This window comes from Brassica napus, chromosome A3 (assembly GCF_020379485.1).
Source record: "Brassica napus cultivar Da-Ae chromosome A3, Da-Ae, whole genome shotgun sequence".
NCBI classification, from domain to species: domain Eukaryota; kingdom Viridiplantae; phylum Streptophyta; class Magnoliopsida; order Brassicales; family Brassicaceae; genus Brassica; species Brassica napus.
The window spans coordinates 1,390,842-1,407,843 of record NC_063436.1 but is presented as its reverse complement, the minus strand read 5'-3'; the positions used below and the strand labels follow the sequence as shown (position 1 = coordinate 1,407,843).

The window sequence follows — 17,002 nt, the reverse complement described above, 5'->3', positions numbered from 1 at the left end:
TACTCTCGTCGGGAGAAATACTTATATAAACAAAGCGAGCGAATAAATCAAAGAGTAAATTAGCTCAATATACTTAAAAGGGTGAGATACCATGCAAATGGGGGAAAATGGTAATGATGGGGGGAAGAAAATTGGAGGGATTTAGAGTATAGAGTGCAAATAGGGGATATTTGGTGTGTAGGGAGTACAAATTATCTAAATCAAACGAAGATTATAAATTTATAATACTCGAGACAGCATCAATCAATCAATCTGCTTTTCAAAAAAACCAAAATTGGATTTGGGAATTTTTCCGGACGAGTAAAAGCTTCGTGCTTTGGTGCGTCGATTGTGTGTGTGGTTTCTTCTCTCCTTTCGCTTTTCGCATCGGTTGCTCGGTTGAAGGTTAGGGTTCATGTTCTTCTTATTCTTGATTAAATTCTCTATTTCATTTCCATTGTATTCTTCGCGGACCGTGAAAGCAGTAGTATAAGCCTTGATTTTGGATTTGTTGTGATTCCCATTTTGTTTTCAAAACTTGATTTCGAGTTTGTTTAAATGAAATGATAATGAGATGAATGTGTAACGAACATGAATAATTAGTAAAGGTGTTTGTTTTCCAAGAATTTGATTTAAGATTAAATATTTAAGTGCCAAAGTCTTTCTTTTATGTCTGGTTCTTAGTCAATTACAATTAATTTAGTTTGAATCTGAGCAAACCAGGCATTTATTTTTCTGCTAGTCATTTTTTTTTTTAATATTGTTCAGAGCCGTATTAATCTGTGGAAATTTGTGATGCCAAGTCGCTTTCTTTCTCTAATGGCATGTACTTTTTTCTTGACAGGGCATAATATTTTGTCTTTTATAGTTGAAGTGGGTTTTGTACAAAACTTATTCAGATGGATAATGGATGATGAAAGACTTGGACTTTGAATAGATAGTACACGAATTTTCTTGTCTGTTGGACCTGACCAAGCCAAGAATCTTTGTGGGGGCTTCTGATTGGCTCGAGCTTCTGGAATTATCATCACACGTGTCGAGTTGCAACGTAAACAAATGGAGGACGATGGAGAAATTGGGATGTTCAGCAAGAATCCATTTGAAACGGTTGAGTCTCGCGGGTTCATCTTCACTTGCTTTGTTGCTGCCCTTGTTGGTATTCTCACCATAGCCTACACTGCTTCTCAGTGGCGAAGGAATATCAACTTGAGCTGGACAAAAGCCATCGCCAGGTCGAAGAAAAACCCAAAGGCACGGCACAAGACTCCTGTCGCCCCGCATAGCTGGGAGCGCGACTCTGTATCCCGTGCCAAGAACTTGAACTGCTCTGTGTGCTTGAAGTCCATGTCGCCGTCTCAGACAGTTGTAGCCTCTGAAAGTGTTATCCACAGGTGCACCGTCTGTGGAGCGGCAGCTCATTTTAGTTGCTCTTCAAGTGCGCCTAAAGATTGCAAATGCGTCTCCATGGTTGGATACGAGCATGTGGTGCACCAGTGGTCAGTGCGGTGGACGGAAGGTGCTGATCAGTCTGATGAATCCTCGTTTTGCAGCTACTGTGACGAGTCGTGCAGTAGCTCCTTTCTTGGGGGTTCTCCTGTATGGTGCTGCTTATGGTGTCAACGTCTTGTCCATGTCGACTGTCACAGTAATATGTCAAATGAAACAGGTGACGTTTGTGATCTAGGCCCTCTTAGGAGGTTAGTTTTGTGCCCTCTCTACGTTAAGGAACTGACACGGAATCCCTCTGGAGGGTTTTTGAGCACGATCACGCATGGTGCAAACGAACTCGCATCTACGGTGCGTGCCAGTATCAGGATTCAAAGCAAAAAATACAAGCAAGGTAATGAAACTTCGGCTGAGTCAGGTAATAGTGGTAGCAACGGTGATGAATCGACGGAAAGCACAGCTGATACAGGTCCGGCTGTTGTTAATGGCAACCATGCCGCGTTGGAAAACTCAAGCAGCGTTGTGAATGGAGGTTCCTCCCAAGGGGATAGCGATAGCAGTGGCAAGCTGGAGAAGAAGCCTAGTGTTAAAAGAAGCGGGTCTTTTGGTAAAAAAGATGAATATCAGGGACTAAGGTCGAAGCTTAAGTATGAGCTTGCTGATTTGCCTCCAGACGCAAGACCGTTGTTGGTTTTCATTAACAAAAAGAGTGGTGCTCAACGAGGTGATTCTCTTCGGCAGCGTCTTAATCTTCTTCTAAATCCCGTGCAGGTAGAGTATGCTGCCTTCTATATTTTTACTTCTTCATTGCCTTTAAGTTTGTTGATGGAGCCGTTTCGTGCAGGTGTGTGAATTGAGTTCAGTGCAGGGACCAGAAGTGGGACTTTTCCTCTTCAGGAAGGTTCCTCACTTTAGAGTTCTTGTTTGTGGTGGAGACGGCACTGCTGGTTGGGTATTGGATGCCATAGACAAACAGAATTTCGTCTCTCCTCCTGCGGTTGCTATCCTTCCTGCTGGAACCGGGAATGATCTAGCCCGGATATTGAACTGGGGTGGTGGTTTGGGTTCTGTTGAGAGACAAGGAGGCTTATCTACAGTATTACAGAACATAGAGCATGCTGCAGTCACTGTCCTTGATCGTTGGAAAGTATCGATTCTGAATCAACAAGGAAAACAACTCCAGCCGCCAAAATATATGAACAATTATATAGGTCAGTTAAACTCACAACCTCTTGGTAATATTCTTCAATTATTTATAAATTTCTTGCTTACATTGTGAATCTTAATAGGGGTTGGGTGTGATGCGAAGGTAGCCCTTGATATTCATAATCTACGGGAGGAGAATCCAGAGAGATTTTATAGCCAGGTGATCAATAAAGTTCAGGACTCCTGCCATTAGTACCTTTAATAATCGTATGATTTAACTGGCATTATTTTAGAGAAGCTGAAACTGACATTTGAATGCTTTCCATGTGCAGTTTATGAACAAAGTCCTATACGCTAGAGAAGGTGCAAGGAGTATAATGGACAGAACATTCGAAGATTTCCCTTGGCAAGTTCGAGTTGAGGTGGATGGTGTTGACATCGAGGTTCCTGAGGTAAATCACATAAAACTAGTTTACATAATAATAGTTAATGATGTAACTTCTCTATGCTATATCTTTGAAGGATGCGGAAGGAGTACTTGTTGCAAACATCGGAAGTTACATGGGAGGTGTGGATTTATGGCAGAATGAAGATGAAACATATGAAAACTTTGATCCGCAATCTATCCACGACAAGGTAGTAGAAGTCGTGAGTATATCTGGAACGTGGCACCTTGGAAAACTCCAGGTACGATAATGATCATCTTACATTGCATGTTCTCTTGTAAACCTAACATCAATTTTTCTTTTCTTCACATCTTCAGGTTGGCTTATCTCAAGCAAGAAGGTTAGCTCAGGGGCAATCAGTTAAGATACAACTTTGTGCGCCGTTGCCTGTGCAAATCGATGGAGAACCTTGGTCTCAACAACCATGTACCTTAACCATATCGCACCATGGCCAGGTCTATAAGAGTTCTAGATCAAAACCGACTCTTAATTTTTTTTAAGCTTGAACCATTTTTTTTGTTAAACTGATGTTTGTTTTATCAATGACATTCACTTGCAAACAGGCTTTCATGCTAAAAAGAGCAGCGGAGGAGCCACTGGGTCACGCAGCGGCTATAATCACAGATGTTCTAGAGAATGCAGAAACAAATCAAGTGATCAACGCTTCACAGAAACGAGCTCTGCTTCAAGAAATGGCTGTAAGGTTAACTTAAAAGGAAGAAAGTATTGATTTCTGCTTCAACTGGTTAGTCACTGTGTAATAGAAGTTTTCAAATATATGTGTATTTACATGTCTCGTCTCTCTGTCTATCGAATGGAATGTTAGACAAGTCTTGGAGATCGAACCCTCTGAGTGCAGAAGCGGGTTCTGTTCTGTGCGGAAGTAGGAAAAACAAAGAACAGGGAACCTGGTTCCAAGATTTTTTGGCAGTTCTCATAGTGTTGTTGTAGTGTCATGAGTCATGACATGAATGGAACTGATACAAAGCTTGTTAAATTATCATTTTCAGAAAGAACATGTAAATATATTATATCATAAAGCCTGTTATTTTTCTTAGATTAGTTTATTTATCTTGTAAATGTTTCCCACTCGTAAAACCTCAGAATATAATACAGTTTGGCTTTTCTCTCATATCAAATTGGTTCAAAATAAAAGAACAGTTGCTTGAGGAAGGGGTTAGTGAAAAACAGAGGGTTAAACTCTATTTCTTACAATATGTTTGTTCACAGCTTCATCCTCATTCTCTAAAGTGTTTAGATTTTCAAAGACTCACTTGTCACAACAACATATGATTCTACAAAATCGGGTCTTAGAAGATTTGACTAGTGTACTTGAACTCGATGAAACATGGTGCTTTGATAATACGAGTCTCGGGGATTTAAATCAACGAGGAACCACGATAAAAGTGTCTGTGTTAATTTTTGTTTTGGTCTCGGCGTCTTTACCAATCTTGGAGTTTTTCAAAGGTTGGTGACATGAGATAGTGACTTGACGAGAGTCCTTCTCCACTCTCATTTAATTTTGAAAACTACTTTTCTAATTTATATTATTTATTTATTTTTGTATCCCAAAATTGGCTTCCAGAGACCTTGGCTCGACCCCTTACCTAAACCTCAAATCCTCAGAAATTCGCAAACTTTCTTTACCCAAATCTCTCTCTTTTTGGTAATCAGAGATTTTGATTCCTTTTGAAACTTTCTGGGTTTTCGATTTTTTTTTTCCGTTACAAATATTATTCTGTTTATAAGCATCCAATCAAAAATCAAGAGCGTAGTAGAAACAGGGAAGAATGGGGTGTTGCGCGAGCAATCCAGGAGGAGGTTCAAAGGCTAGTCGGGTAAAGCGGTGGCGATCCACCGGCATTATTGGCCTCCGCGACTCCAAACTCAAGGTACCCAAATCTTCCCAACAATCTCTATGATTGTTTTAAACGAAAAGTTACAAACTTTGATTAGTTTGCTCATGAAAGATTTTGTTTTTAGGGTTTCTGTTTTGGGGATTTTAGACTGGTTTAGTTGGTTCTGTCTTGATGGGTGGGTGACTTACTCTGATTTGGTTTTTGTGGAGCAGACATTTCCTGATGTAGTGATTGACATGGAGAGAGCAGTGCGGACACTCGATCTAACACACAACAAGATCTGTATGTTTCTTCATCGAGAGTCTTTATCTTTTGATTGTGGTTAAGAGTTGTTGTTGAAGGTACTTTGTTGTTTATGCAGCTGATGTTCCTGGAGAGATCAGCAAGTTGATCAATATGCAGCGTCTGGTGAGACAACTCTTGCCTCTGTATATTATTATCTACAGATTTGTCATTTCTATGGAAAAGTTGTATTAGCGGTTTAATTGAATGCTTGTTGGTAGTTGCTTTGGTTGTGAACTCTATCCCATCATTTTCTTGAACCAAACTGTTAATGATCCAAGTTAATTTTTGTAAAAATTCTGGCAGTTAATAGCTGATAATCTAATTGAGCGACTTCCCGGGAATCTTGGGAAGCTTCAGTCTCTCAAAGTTTTGATGCTTGATGGCAACCGCATCAGCTGTTTGCCTGACGAATGTAAGAAGATTTCTCTTTATTACTAGCATCTTCTTTGTTTGTTTTTGTGTGTCTGTGTCTTAAAAGTTTTTGTGTCTTTTTTTTTTGTTTGCAGTGGGTCAGTTGATAAGGCTTGAGCAACTATCAATCTCAAGGAATATGCTCATATACTTGCCAGATACTATTGGTAGTCTTCGCAATGTACGTTTTAACTTCATTTACCACCCCCAAAGCATACCTCTAGTTAGCTGTCTCTAATAACTTGGCTCTCTCTCTCTCTTATCAAAATGCAGCTAGTGCTGTTGAATGTCTCAAATAACAGATTGAAATCCCTTCCAGAATCACTAGGGAGCTGTGCTTCTTTAGAAGAAATACAAGCTAATGGTATGTTTCTAGTTTTCATTTTTTTAGAACATTATGTTTTCCATTGAAAGTTTGAAATGTCATGTGATCCAAAAGCCTAATCGTGAATAGGGATAGCCTTGCAGATAACGTTGTTGAAGAGCTCCCTGAATCACTCTGCAATCTGATGCAGTTAAAGTCGCTTTGCTTAGACGATAATCAAGTGAAGCAGGTAGAGCAATTGAGCTGTGATTTGTTTCTTCACCCTCTGAACTTTTTAATGTTAAATCTCTTAAGATTTACTGGTATCTTTTTTCAGATTCCAGATGGATTGCTGAGAGATTGTAAGAGTCTGCAAAATCTTTCCCTCCATAACAATCCTATATCCATGGATGAGTTTCAGCTGGTAAGTCAATGTTTATTCCACAACCTCAAAGGAACACACTTGGAATAGTATTTCGTGTAACATAACAAAGTGTAAATGTAGATGGAAGGATACGAAGAATTTGAAGAGAGGAGAAAGAAGAAATTTGATAAGCAAATAGATTCGAATGTGATGATCAGCTCTAAAGGACTCGATGTAGGGGTTGATAAATGAATACTCTATACAGTTGTTTCAACATCTCCTTACTTCGTAAGTTGATTCAGAATTATAGATAGATCATTTGGTAATTTCTGTGTGTTCTTCAGTGATCATAAATTTTTCTTTTTCCTTTTGCAGGATCAACGTTTCTGTCATGTAAAGAAACATTGTTGTAATACTCTCTGTCTCTAGAAATCTCTGTCGTGGTGATTCTGCTGAAATTCTTATGAAAACATACACAATCACGGCGTGTACGTGTGTCATATGTATATATGAAGGCGTGTAATGTGTGTGTGTGTTTATATTATTTATACATGTAACATGGCAAAGAGATTATTGCCCTTTTATCAAGGAGACAGTGCTAAGCGTGTGACTTAAGTGTGTTCTCTCGTCTGTCTTGAAACACATTTTGGTTTTGTTTGTGTTATATATATACAAGATTTTTATACACCTTTTGTACTATGTTGCGGGGAAGCTGAACTTTTATAAAGTTGAAAACTGAATTTATACCAACAACTTAGACTAGATTCAAGCTCAATTTGATCATTAATTAATTTTTAAAACTTCAGAATCAAACAAAGAAAGTAACATAGATTAACAGCTCAATTATATAAAATGTAATAAAAAGCCATAAATGAATATTTTTTTGGAGTTTGTTGAAGACTGACGACCCAATCACTGTATTATTTTAGTCCAAAACAAATCAGAAACGTTTGACTTTCTCTTTTTGCTATTCTGACCGATCAAGGAAGCTAATAGGTAGGCAAGTAAGCTTGGAGACCCACCTGACCCAACCCGACCCGACCCGGATTCGACCCGTTTTATCGTTTTTTAAAAACAAAGGGAAGCAGCGAGAAAGCTCATCATCATCAACCGAAACAGAATAATTTTGTTTTGGGGGAATAATTACCATCGAATTCGAATATCGACAATCATCATCTCCGAGGGTTAAGGTTACCTTCTCCGATCAAATTCGTCGTCGGCGCTATTATCTGTAAAGGTAAAACCTTTCCTGCTCGCTTGTATCTGTGCACGGTTTCATCTCTCTCTGTATGCTTATCATCCTCATATTCGCTCTCACCGATTTATTCTGTAAACAAAAAAAAAGGGGAATTGGCTCTGCGATTTAGTGTTCTATATACTCTTCCTTGTTGAAATTGGAAGAGTATAATTATCACTGTGAAGTTGACGTAATTTAGCTGTTTTTGTTATAGTCTAATCTGATTTTAACATTTTTGGATTAGAACACAAAAACAATGACGAAAGTGTCTCCCTTTGGCAGTGGTGATTACTTGTTGTTAAATGTCGAGTAGCTCGGGAAGTTTCTCAGGAAGGAGTAGTAGCAGCTCGGCGTGTAGTAGTTCCAGAGGTGATAGTGAAATCTCCTTTGACGCTGCTGATGAGCTTCTCCAGTTTGGTTCCAGACGCATGGAGGTTAGTTATACCTTCTTCTTCTTACTCTTTGATCAATAAAGTTTTGAGCTTTCTTTCTTTTGTTTTTTATTTATGGCAGCTAAGGAAAGAAAAGGACTTGCTGAGAAAATCGAAACCTCATAGTATTGAACTAGTCAGAGTAAGCTCTTCTTCTTCTTCTTGTTCAATTTAATGTTATGCACATTTGAGGGAAAGTGTTTTCAGACATATATATATATATCTTCTCTTTACCACAGAGATTGGAACTCCACTCAAAGTCATTATCTGAATCTCGCCTAGAAGACACAGCAAGACTTCGTACCATGGAGATAGAGTTGTTGAATTGCTATAAAGAGATTGGTAAACTCCCTACCTGAGCCACTCATAATCTCTTTCTGAACTTAATAACTCTCAGCGTGTGTTATACTTTGTCTTGTAGGTTACTTGCGAGATCAACTGATTTTTAAAAGCAAGGAAGTGAGTTACCTCAACGAACATGTGCGCAATCTTGAATCCAAATTGGCGGAATCAGGGGACTTTGAAGAAGAAGTTAAATTCTTGAGAGAGGAGTTGTGTTTGTCTAAATCCGAGCATTTGTTGCTGTTGCAAGAACTGGGGAGCAAAGAGACAGAGCTACAGTGTTCGTCTCTTTCTGTGGAGAAACTGGAGGAGACCATCTCGTCCTTAACGTTGGAGTCCTTGTGTGAAATAGAGAGCATGAAGCTTGATATAACAGCGTTGGAGCAAGCACTCGTTGATGCGATGAGAATCCAAGAGGAAAGCATCCAAGAGAAAGATCAGTTGAGAGGAGTAATCGAAGAGGTTCAGTTTCAGTCTCGAGAGGTGCAAGAGAAGGCGAAGTCCTTTGAGAAGCTAAACGAAGAGCTGAGGGAGAGAATTGCCACCTCTGAGAAGAGCATCAACGAGTTTTTTATAAGTACTAAGGAACGGTTAGAAAGTGAAGACGAACAACAACCTCTAAATGCAGAGTGCTTCTTCGCTGAATTGAGCCATGTGTTTCCATTGTCCAGTGAAGTTCGGTGAGTTTCAGCTTAAAGACAAAATTTAGTGTTATCCTCGTTTGTAATAATGTTGGTTGGTTTTGTGTTTTACAGAGAATGTTTCGATGCAATCATCAAGAAACTAGAACTTTCCGGGAATGCAACTTTGATCGATAAAATGGAGGGTATGAGGAAACAGATACAGCTGCAGGAAGATCTTGTGAAGCGGCTCAAGGTACGTTTGAAAAACTTAGGATTTCTATTTGCTATCTTTTGCCAAAAGGGTTCATCTAAGTAGTTTCGGATGTGATATTTTGGTGTATGTGCAGGAGGAATTGAAACAGGAGAAACTGGAGGCGAAGGAAGAAGCGGAAGACCTTACGCAAGAAATGGCTGAACTAAGGTATAAGATGACATGTTTGGTCGACGAAGAACGCAAACGCCGTGTGTGCGTAGAGCAAGCGTCATTACAGAGAATCGCAGAACTAGAAGCACAGGTATTACATATTCTATGATGCTTCCTTGTCTTTTTTGTCTATCATGAACTGTTCTTTATTTATCCTCTGTTGTTAAAGATCAAGAGAGAGAGACAAACAAAGCGCTCTTCCACTGATATGCTGCCTCTTTCCGGGTTATGATGAGCTTTTTGATGTATGGCTTAACACAATTCACCCATGTTCACATGTCTGAGTGTCTCTCATCCATGGATTTTCTACTCGAGTATACTTGGAAGGTGATAAAAAAAATCATCGGGATCTTAATCGCACATGGAATCGCAGGATGGTAAGGAATCCTGAGACTTGGAAGTGGCTGGAGTGAGATGAACAATGAGAGCTAACCTTTGATTAAATGCCTTGAAGAACTTAGCATTAGAGTTGTTGATTTTGGATCTTTTTTAGCGTTTAGAGTACATAATGTGCTTGGAACTTAGTAATAAAGTGGGAAATATGTACTGTTTTGCTCATCTTTGCGAGTGTGTATGTATATTCTTTGTTCGTTTTGATATAAGAGAAAACAAGTTTTTATGAAAACACTTGTTGACTCATCTTTTGCGGGTGTACAAAACAAAGTGCATTAACGTTTTTCAGTGGTGGGGAGTGGAGAACACTAGTAGTTGCACATGTTTTGCTTGGTTCTTTGAAAATTGGCTGAATCTCACATCACACTTCACTTTCAGTGTCCATGCTTGCTTGGGCACTTTCATGTACAACGTCTTTGTACTAAAGTTCTGTAAATTATAAACCTAACTTACAAAACCAATTACTCTTGTTGGATTCTGTATAATTAATTAGTTTTGTTTTTTGTTTTTTTTTTTTAAAACAAAAGTTAATATTTGACGTTTCTCTGCAGTTAGTTAGACTTGAATGATCTATATAACAGAAAAATCGGAAATTCAAACTCACTTCTTTGGGTTCTCTCGTCTCTGCGTTACATCCTTCTTCTCTGAGCTCTCTCCGCTCGATCGATCATCCAGGTAACGCCGCAATTGCGATTAGCTTTCTTGATTTAGTATGCAGAGATAAAGATACTAACTTTCCTCCTTTTAACTGCCTCAAGAAGTAATCACCTGTTGATTTATGATCCTATAGTTGTTCAAGAGATATAACTCTTCTATAGATTACACTGATGCATGTTCTTAGCTCTGTGATCCTACTTGATTGATTGGTAGAAATTGTTTGATCAAACCAAACATTGTGCTTTCTGAAGTTTAGCATCTCTGTGGAATTATAATCATTTCATTGTTATAGCTTTTGGATTTTTCTCTATGAGAGTTTTTTCAGGGTTTGAAGCACAATGTTTGGTTTGAAGCAACCAAAGCCGGCTGGTTCTGGGCCTTCTGGCTCGAATCCTTTTGATTCGGATGATGACACCTTAAAGCCATCAAATAGGATTAACCCTGAACCTTCTCTAGCCGCTAAGAATCTCAGCTTAAACTCTTTTGATGATGATGATTGTGATGAGAAGAGATTCACTACTTCTTCTAAACCCTCTTTGGATCTGGATGCAAAGAGCCGGTACAGGAACGGTTTTCGTGATTCTGGAGGTGTTGAGAACCAGAGTGTTCAGGAACTTGAGAGCTATGCTGTGTACAAGTCTCAGGAAACAACCAAAACCGTACAAGGGTGTCTGAAAGTAGCAGAGGAGATCAGATCAGATGCTGCCAGGACTCTGGTCATGTTGAATGAGCAAGGAGAGAAGATCACAAGGACGCACCACAAGACTGTTGACATCGATCATGATCTCAGTCGGGTAAGAGAGACGAGACTTTAAACCCAAATAAACTTCTATGGGATGATTCTTATTGTATGTTTTGTGTTTGGTTTCAGGGTGAGAAACTTCTTGGAAGCCTCGCTGGCATTTTTTCACCGACTTGGAAGCCAAAGAAGACTCGTTCCATAACTGGTCCTGTTATAACTAAAGGTTTACTCTTCTTTGTCTATAATTACTCTTAAGGAATGAGTCTCTTGCTTATCCCTTAACCCAACTCTTCACATATTCTGAGTAGGTGAATCACCCAAGAGGAGAGTTAACCACTTGGAAACCAGAGAGAAGCTGGGGTTGAACCATTTGCCCAAACCACAATCAAGAACCCATGAACCGCTCCCTGAATCCGCTAATGCCTATCAGAAACTAGAGGTTTGGTTCTCTCTTCCTTCTTCTTTCCATCTAGTGTTCCAAAACTAGTTCTCTTTTGCTTGCCAATATATTGAGAGTTATGCTGTGTTAACAGATGGAGAAAGCAAAGCAGGACGATGGACTTGCAGATTTGAGTGATCTACTCAGCGAACTGAAGAACATGGCTGTTGATATGGGAACTGAAATCGAAAGGTTTTTCTTTCATATCTATCTACTTCCTCCTAGATAAAACTGAGAATCATATAAAATGTAAATCTCAGGCAAAACAATGGACTTGATCATCTTCAAGACGATGTCGACGAGCTTAACTTCAGAGTGAAACAATCTAACCAACGAGCTCGCCGTTTACTCCGGAAGTAAAACTAGTTAGCTTCTCTATTCTCTTGATCATTTTGTTGCTTTAAACTCATGAAACAATAGATTGAATCTATTAGATTCAATGTTCTAATCCTGATCTTAATAAACAATTGAAACATTTGACTTCAACAACTGCAGAATCCTCTGACGTTAACAACCACACACAGTAGTTCATCATATATAACTAACAAAAAATAAAATCAAACCAACCAAAGAGGGTGTAACAGGAACAAAGAACCACACAACTAGGAGAAAACCTTAGTTCTGGGAAGAAGAGACAAGAGACATGAACTCTTGATCTGATTCCAGAGCTTCCATAAACTCTGGCAAAAGACAGACTTCCAAATCTATGCTTCCTCCTCCTTCTCTCCCAGGGTAAGCTGACACCTTCCCGTCATGCTTGCTGTTATAACCGCTTCTAACCGCAACAGCTTTCCCCATCCCAAACTCGCTTCCGTACTTGTCAAACCTCGGTGAGCTTCCCATGTGAACAAGGTTCGGTTCCGAAAGCTGATCTGGTTGCAAAACAAAAGGAGCCTTCAACCAATGATCAAGTTCGGAAGCTATCTTCTCTCCATTTTGTTCGGTTACAGCTTGGTGCAGCTTTGAAGCAGCCCATCCCAACCCATTCTCCAACAGGTCGCCTGTTTTGGCAGTGGTGCTTGCAAGAGAGGTGTAAACCCCAAAGTGATTCGTCGGCAATGGTGGATCCGTTCTTGTTCTAGTTCCTACAGCAAACCTGCAAGTGGTTTCTTGATCATTTGATAAGCTCCTTGCTCTTGTAATGCTTCTCCATATAAATGCGGTTAGTGACTGCAACGAAGAGATCATTGTTGTTTCTCCACAATCTTTATTGGCCTTTGACTTCAGTGATCTCAGTGTTTCTGATGAGAAATGGAACATTCTCTCTTTCAAAACCGGAGTTTCGGATAGAGTAATGGACGCATCAAGTGGACTGTAAGGAAGCCTGCACATAGGACCAGACTCTTCACGAAAGATTGGAGGATTCTTGAGACAGAACAAATCCTTGGTTTCATCTTCTTGTTGTGAGTTGAAGATCTCTGACAAAGAGTTGAAAAAGTTCCAGAAGGTACTTCCATCCCCAACTGAATGATTCATAGACAATCCTATGAACACTCCATCCACCAGCTCTGTTACCTTGACCGAGAAGACACTTAAGGTTTGACCATCGACATCGACTGCTTTGTGATGGTCAAAGAAAGATTGAACAACCAAAGGAACGTAGTTGGACCCAACCATGTCTGCTACAGTTAGTTCTGATTTGGCATGGATAAATCCAGCTCCAGGACCTTTGTTACAATCCACAAACACCGAGTAAGATCTTGGATTGTCTGTGTTCAAGGTCGAGAGACGACCTGCGAGAGGGTAGAAGTGGACAAGTGTTGTTGCTAGAGAGTCTTTTAGCCTTTTCAGCAAAGTCTCCATGAAGTCTTTTGGTTTGGTTGCATCATCAGATGGTGTTGATGGTTTGAGAAAGAGAAGACCCTTTTGGATGTATTGGAAGGAGAGCATCAGATGGTCTAGTGGTGATAAATGGTATGGCTCATTTGATTTTTCAGGGAGGGCTTTGGGTTTGATGAAGCATTCTGAGATAATCTTGATTTCAGATGAAGAAGAAGATGATGAATATGAAACCATTTTTGCTTCTTTCATGCTTTTTTCTTCTTCTTATATATATATATAGATTTTATATTAAAAATCTCCAATATAAATTTTTATATTAAAAGTGGATTTGTTGTAATGTAAGTCTCTGTATTAGAATTTATGTATTTTAGAGGAAAGTATGAAAAAACCATATTTTTGACTATATTTAGAGATAGAAATAACAGTCCTTTATATTTTAATTATTAAACATACATAAGAGCAAATTCATTTATATAAGAGATTTTTATTTATTTTAAGGCAAAATATAAAGATGAAATTGAGCTGGATTGAAGATAGATACAGTATGAATGACTGTATAATTATATGCTTTGTTGTGACTTGAAAATTTATATATGTGAGACAATTCCTAACAAGATTATCTTCAAAACCAATACTAGTATTACGTAAGCCAAGTCGTCACATGGGAGCTCAGATACACGTCGAAAGTGCTACTTGGCCATGTTGTGACAAAGATGCCATTCTTTTTGTCAGAACCTACCTCTATATATTTTGTTGGCAATTAGCTTTCAATGTCCTTTTGGTCGTCTAAATATTATATTAAAATAAGTAAAATATATGTCGCACACAAATAAATTTGTAAGAATCACGTTTTTTGGGGGAATCGAAAGCTAATAAAAGTAATTTTTTCGAAAACTAATAGATCATTAAAAAAACTAAACTATAATTAACTAGTAAAAAAAACAAAATAAAACGCCAATAATTGTTTTTGAAGGTGAAAATAGCTTTGATAATTGCAGTCCTAATAGAAACGAATCTCTAACCAGCGGATTGAAACATGTTGAATAAATTTCAAGGAACATGGTAGAGACCTCATATGAAATATCCTATATTATCCAAGAAAAAGAATATCCTTATTTTTAATAGTATATTATTGTTTTTTTTTGTCACGAATCCTATATTACTAGGTGTTTTGCCCGCGATGCGGGCTTAAACATTTTCATAAATTTTTAAAAAGTTATTTTTATACTATACTAGTTATATTGTGTTTTCCAAAAAAAATTATTGCGATCAATTTAGTATCATCTATGCATTATCTACTCTCGAATATATAAATATATATAATTCTAAACAATTAAATATTAAAATATTTTAGTGGTATAATTTAAACTTGGGTCTCTAGTCAAAAAACAAAATTTGTTTCCAATTTATGTAAAGAATATTATTTTTTTGAATGAACAAAGATTTAAGGATGGTTATTGGCAAATAAATGTTTGAGAACTTTAATTTTTTTTTGAGATTCTACTGCTATAATAGTTTATAGGCTTTTGAAATATTACTAATTAATTGTTATTGATTCGAAGATTTTTAAATTTCATCAAAATTCTTTATTTATTTATGATAATAGTTTTTCATTCTATTTTAACAAAATTTAACGTTATTAAAATATAATTTACCTTTTTTATTCATAAGATACAACTTTTAAAATATTTTGGCAATTAAAATAATGGATGTAAGATTTAAAACCCGCTATATAATTTGTTATTTGAATATCACAACAACAAATTGCATAGCTGTAGAGTTTAGGTTTTTTTAGCTTTAAGTTTTGAGATTATTTTTTAGTGTTTAGAATTGGTAGAGTTATAGGTTTAGGTAAGGTTTTAGGGTTAGGTTTAGGTAGGGTTTTAGGGTTAGGTTTAGGCAGGGTTTAGGGTTATCAGGGTTAAGGGTTAGGTAGGGTTTAGGGTTAGGTAGGGTTTTTAGGGTTTAGGGTTAGGAAGGGTTTAAGGTTAGGTAGGGTTTAGGGTATGTAGGGTTTAGGGTTTGTAGGATTTAGGGTTAGGTAGGGTTTAGAATTAGGTAGGGTTTTGGGTTAGTAGGGTTTAGGGCTAGGTAGGGTTTAGGGTTAGGTAGTGTTTAGTGTAGGTAGGGTTTAGGGTTAGGTAGGGTTTAGGGTTAAAAAAGGTTTAGGGTTAGAAATGTTTTAGGGTTAGGTAGGGTTTAGGGTTAGGTAGGGTTTAGGGTTAAAAAAGGTTTAGGGTTAGAAATGTTTTAGGGTTAGGTAGGGTTTAGGAGGTAGGGTTTAGGGTTATGTAGGGTTAGGGTTAGGTAGGGTTTAGGGTTAGGTAGGGTTTAGGGTTAGAAAGGGTTTAGGGTTAGTAGGATTTAGGGCTAGAAAGGGTTTAGGGTAAGGTAGAGTTTAGGGTTAGGTAGGGTTTAAAATTAGGTAGGGTTTAGGATTATGTAGGGTTTAGGGTTAGGTAGAATTTAGGGTTAGAAAGGGTTTAGGGTTAGAAAGGGTTTAGGGTTTAAGGTTAGGTAGGGTTTAGGGTTTAGGGTTAGAAAGGTTTTAGGTTAGGTAGGGTTTAGGTTAAGAAGGGTTAGTAGGGTTTAGGGTTATGTAGGGTTAGGTCGGGTTTAGGGTTAGTAGGGTTTAGGCTTAGGGTTAGTTAGGGTTTAGGGTTAGAAAGGTTTTAGAGTTAGGTAGGGTTTAGGTTAGGTAGGTTTTAGGGTTAGTAGGGTTTAGGGTTATGTAGGGTTTAGAATTAGGTATGGTTTAGGGTTAGCAGGTTAGTAGGGTTTAAGGTTATGTAGGGTTAGGGTTAGGTAGGGTTTTGAATTAGACAGGGTTTAGGTTTAGCAGGGTTTAAGGTTAGTAGGATTTAGGGATAGAAAGGGTTTAGGATTAGAAAGGGTTTAGGGTTAGGTAGGGTTTAGGGTTAGGCAGGGTTTAGGGTTAGAAAATGTTTAGGGTTAGGTAGAGTTTAGGGTTCGTCAGGGTTTAGGGTTAGGTAGGGTTTAGGGTTAGAAAGGGTTTAGGGTAGGTAGGGTTTAGGGTAAGGTAGGGTTTAGGGTTAGGTTGGGTTTAGGATTAGAAAGGGTTTAGAGTTAATAGGGTTTAAGGTTAGTAGGGTTTAGTGTAACCCTTAACCCTACCTAACCCTAATCCTAAACCCTACCTAACCCTTAGCCCTACTTAACCCTAAACCCTACTAACCCTAAACCCTACCTAACCAAACCCTACTAACCTTTCCTAACCTAAACCCTACCTAACCAAAAACCTTTCTAACACTAAACCCTTTCTAGCCCTAAACCCTAGGTTTTAGGTAGGGTTTTAGGGTTAGATAGGGTTTAGGGTTAGATAGGGTTTAAGGTTAAATAGGGTTTAGGGTTAGGTAGGGTTTACGTTTAGGGTTAGGTAGGTTTATGGTTAGATAGGTTTAGTGTTTAGGTAGTAGGAAGGGTTTAGGGATTAGGGTTAGGTTTATGTAGGGTTTAGGGTTAGATAGGGTTAAGTTCTAGGTTTAGGTAGGGTTTAGGGTTAGGTAGGATTTTGGGTTTAGATAGTAGGAAAGGTTTAGCGTTTGGTTTAGGTTGGATTTAGGTTTGGTTTAAAATAATGCTTAGGATTATATGGTTTAGGGTTTGTTTGTCTTTTTGTTTATACATTTATTGTTAAATTTTTTGGATAAAATTTTATATTAATATTATTG

The 17,002-nt window shown here is 38.2% G+C and overlaps 5 protein-coding genes across 8 annotated transcripts; 4 read left to right on the top strand and 1 right to left on the bottom strand.

Moving 5' to 3' along the window:
- The first annotated feature begins 177 nt into the window (after window positions 1-177).
- Window positions 178-4,149, top strand: LOC106385015 (diacylglycerol kinase 1-like). 2 transcript variants are annotated; one of them, XM_013824953.3, is made up of 9 exons: window positions 178-384; window positions 824-2,196; window positions 2,270-2,636; window positions 2,715-2,791; window positions 2,904-3,023; window positions 3,094-3,258; window positions 3,335-3,472; window positions 3,581-3,762; window positions 3,844-4,149. In XM_013824953.3, exons 2-8 carry the CDS (start codon window positions 1,036-1,038, stop codon window positions 3,728-3,730), a joined length of 2,178 nt encoding a protein of 725 aa, XP_013680407.2. In that variant the 5' UTR covers window positions 178-384; window positions 824-1,035; the 3' UTR covers window positions 3,731-3,762; window positions 3,844-4,149. The 2 variants fall into 2 exon arrangements, with proteins under 2 accessions (XP_013680407.2, XP_013680406.2); XM_013824952.3 differs by having other exon boundaries at window positions 3,581-4,149.
- Window positions 4,150-4,561: 412 nt separating this feature from the next.
- On the top strand, window positions 4,562-6,927 carry LOC106385014 (plant intracellular Ras-group-related LRR protein 7-like). Its single transcript, XM_013824951.3, has 10 exons — window positions 4,562-4,909; window positions 5,089-5,158; window positions 5,238-5,284; window positions 5,465-5,573; window positions 5,668-5,753; window positions 5,846-5,936; window positions 6,041-6,126; window positions 6,214-6,300; window positions 6,382-6,528; window positions 6,616-6,927. Exons 1-9 carry the CDS (start codon window positions 4,808-4,810, stop codon window positions 6,490-6,492), a joined length of 789 nt encoding a protein of 262 aa, XP_013680405.2. The 5' UTR covers window positions 4,562-4,807; the 3' UTR covers window positions 6,493-6,528; window positions 6,616-6,927.
- A 347-nt stretch (window positions 6,928-7,274) lies between these two features.
- LOC106385013 (shootin-1) lies at window positions 7,275-9,922 on the top strand. Of its 2 annotated transcripts, none has more exons than XM_013824950.3 (8): window positions 7,275-7,477; window positions 7,722-7,911; window positions 7,991-8,050; window positions 8,148-8,250; window positions 8,330-8,930; window positions 9,006-9,126; window positions 9,221-9,388; window positions 9,467-9,922. In XM_013824950.3, the coding sequence occupies exons 2-8, from the start codon at window positions 7,780-7,782 to the stop codon at window positions 9,527-9,529; spliced, it is 1,248 nt and encodes a 415-aa protein (XP_013680404.2). In that variant the 5' UTR covers window positions 7,275-7,477; window positions 7,722-7,779; the 3' UTR covers window positions 9,530-9,922. The 2 variants fall into 2 exon arrangements, with proteins under 2 accessions (XP_013680404.2, XP_013680403.2); XM_013824949.3 differs by having other exon boundaries at window positions 7,315-7,477; window positions 7,760-7,911.
- Window positions 9,923-10,152: 230 nt separating this feature from the next.
- Window positions 10,153-12,017, top strand: LOC106385012 (SNAP25 homologous protein SNAP33-like). 2 transcript variants are annotated; one of them, XM_048768961.1, is made up of 6 exons: window positions 10,153-10,365; window positions 10,673-11,141; window positions 11,219-11,312; window positions 11,398-11,528; window positions 11,623-11,720; window positions 11,789-12,017. In XM_048768961.1, exons 2-6 carry the CDS (start codon window positions 10,686-10,688, stop codon window positions 11,886-11,888), a joined length of 879 nt encoding a protein of 292 aa, XP_048624918.1. In that variant the 5' UTR covers window positions 10,153-10,365; window positions 10,673-10,685; the 3' UTR covers window positions 11,889-12,017. The 2 variants fall into 2 exon arrangements, with proteins under 2 accessions (XP_048624918.1, XP_048624923.1); XM_048768966.1 differs by having other exon boundaries at window positions 10,218-11,141.
- LOC106385011 (uncharacterized acetyltransferase At3g50280-like) lies at window positions 11,985-13,682 on the bottom strand. The gene has a single exon (XM_013824948.3). It carries the CDS (start codon window positions 13,557-13,559, stop codon window positions 12,144-12,146), a length of 1,416 nt encoding a protein of 471 aa, XP_013680402.2. The 5' UTR covers window positions 13,560-13,682; the 3' UTR covers window positions 11,985-12,143.
- Window positions 13,683-17,002: the final 3,320 nt, after the last annotated feature.

Bases quoted from the DNA above. Each gene is read 5' to 3' on its own strand.
- LOC106385015 (XM_013824953.3), top strand. From the start codon at position 1,036: ATGGAGGACGATGGAGAAATTGGGATGTTCAGCAAGAATCCATTTGAA. The intron at 2,637-2,714 runs GTCAGTTAAACT...GAATCTTAATAG, and splicing joins ATATATGAACAATTATATAG to GGGTTGGGTGTGATGCGAAG. The intron at 2,792-2,903 runs GTGATCAATAAA...TTCCATGTGCAG, and splicing joins CAGAGAGATTTTATAGCCAG to TTTATGAACAAAGTCCTATA.
- LOC106385014 (XM_013824951.3), top strand. From the start codon at position 4,808: ATGGGGTGTTGCGCGAGCAATCCAGGAGGAGGTTCAAAGGCTAGTCGG. The intron at 6,127-6,213 runs GTAGAGCAATTG...ATCTTTTTTCAG, and splicing joins ACGATAATCAAGTGAAGCAG to ATTCCAGATGGATTGCTGAG. The intron at 6,301-6,381 runs GTAAGTCAATGT...GTGTAAATGTAG, and splicing joins CCATGGATGAGTTTCAGCTG to ATGGAAGGATACGAAGAATT.
- LOC106385013 (XM_013824950.3), top strand. From the start codon at position 7,780: ATGTCGAGTAGCTCGGGAAGTTTCTCAGGAAGGAGTAGTAGCAGCTCG. The intron at 7,912-7,990 runs GTTAGTTATACC...TATTTATGGCAG, and splicing joins TTGGTTCCAGACGCATGGAG to CTAAGGAAAGAAAAGGACTT. The intron at 8,051-8,147 runs GTAAGCTCTTCT...TCTTTACCACAG, and splicing joins ATAGTATTGAACTAGTCAGA to AGATTGGAACTCCACTCAAA.
- LOC106385012 (XM_048768961.1), top strand. From the start codon at position 10,686: ATGTTTGGTTTGAAGCAACCAAAGCCGGCTGGTTCTGGGCCTTCTGGC. The intron at 11,142-11,218 runs GTAAGAGAGACG...GTTTGGTTTCAG, and splicing joins TCGATCATGATCTCAGTCGG to GGTGAGAAACTTCTTGGAAG. The intron at 11,529-11,622 runs GTTTGGTTCTCT...CTGTGTTAACAG, and splicing joins ATGCCTATCAGAAACTAGAG to ATGGAGAAAGCAAAGCAGGA.
- LOC106385011 (XM_013824948.3), bottom strand. From the start codon at position 13,559: ATGAAAGAAGCAAAAATGGTTTCATATTCATCATCTTCTTCTTCATCT.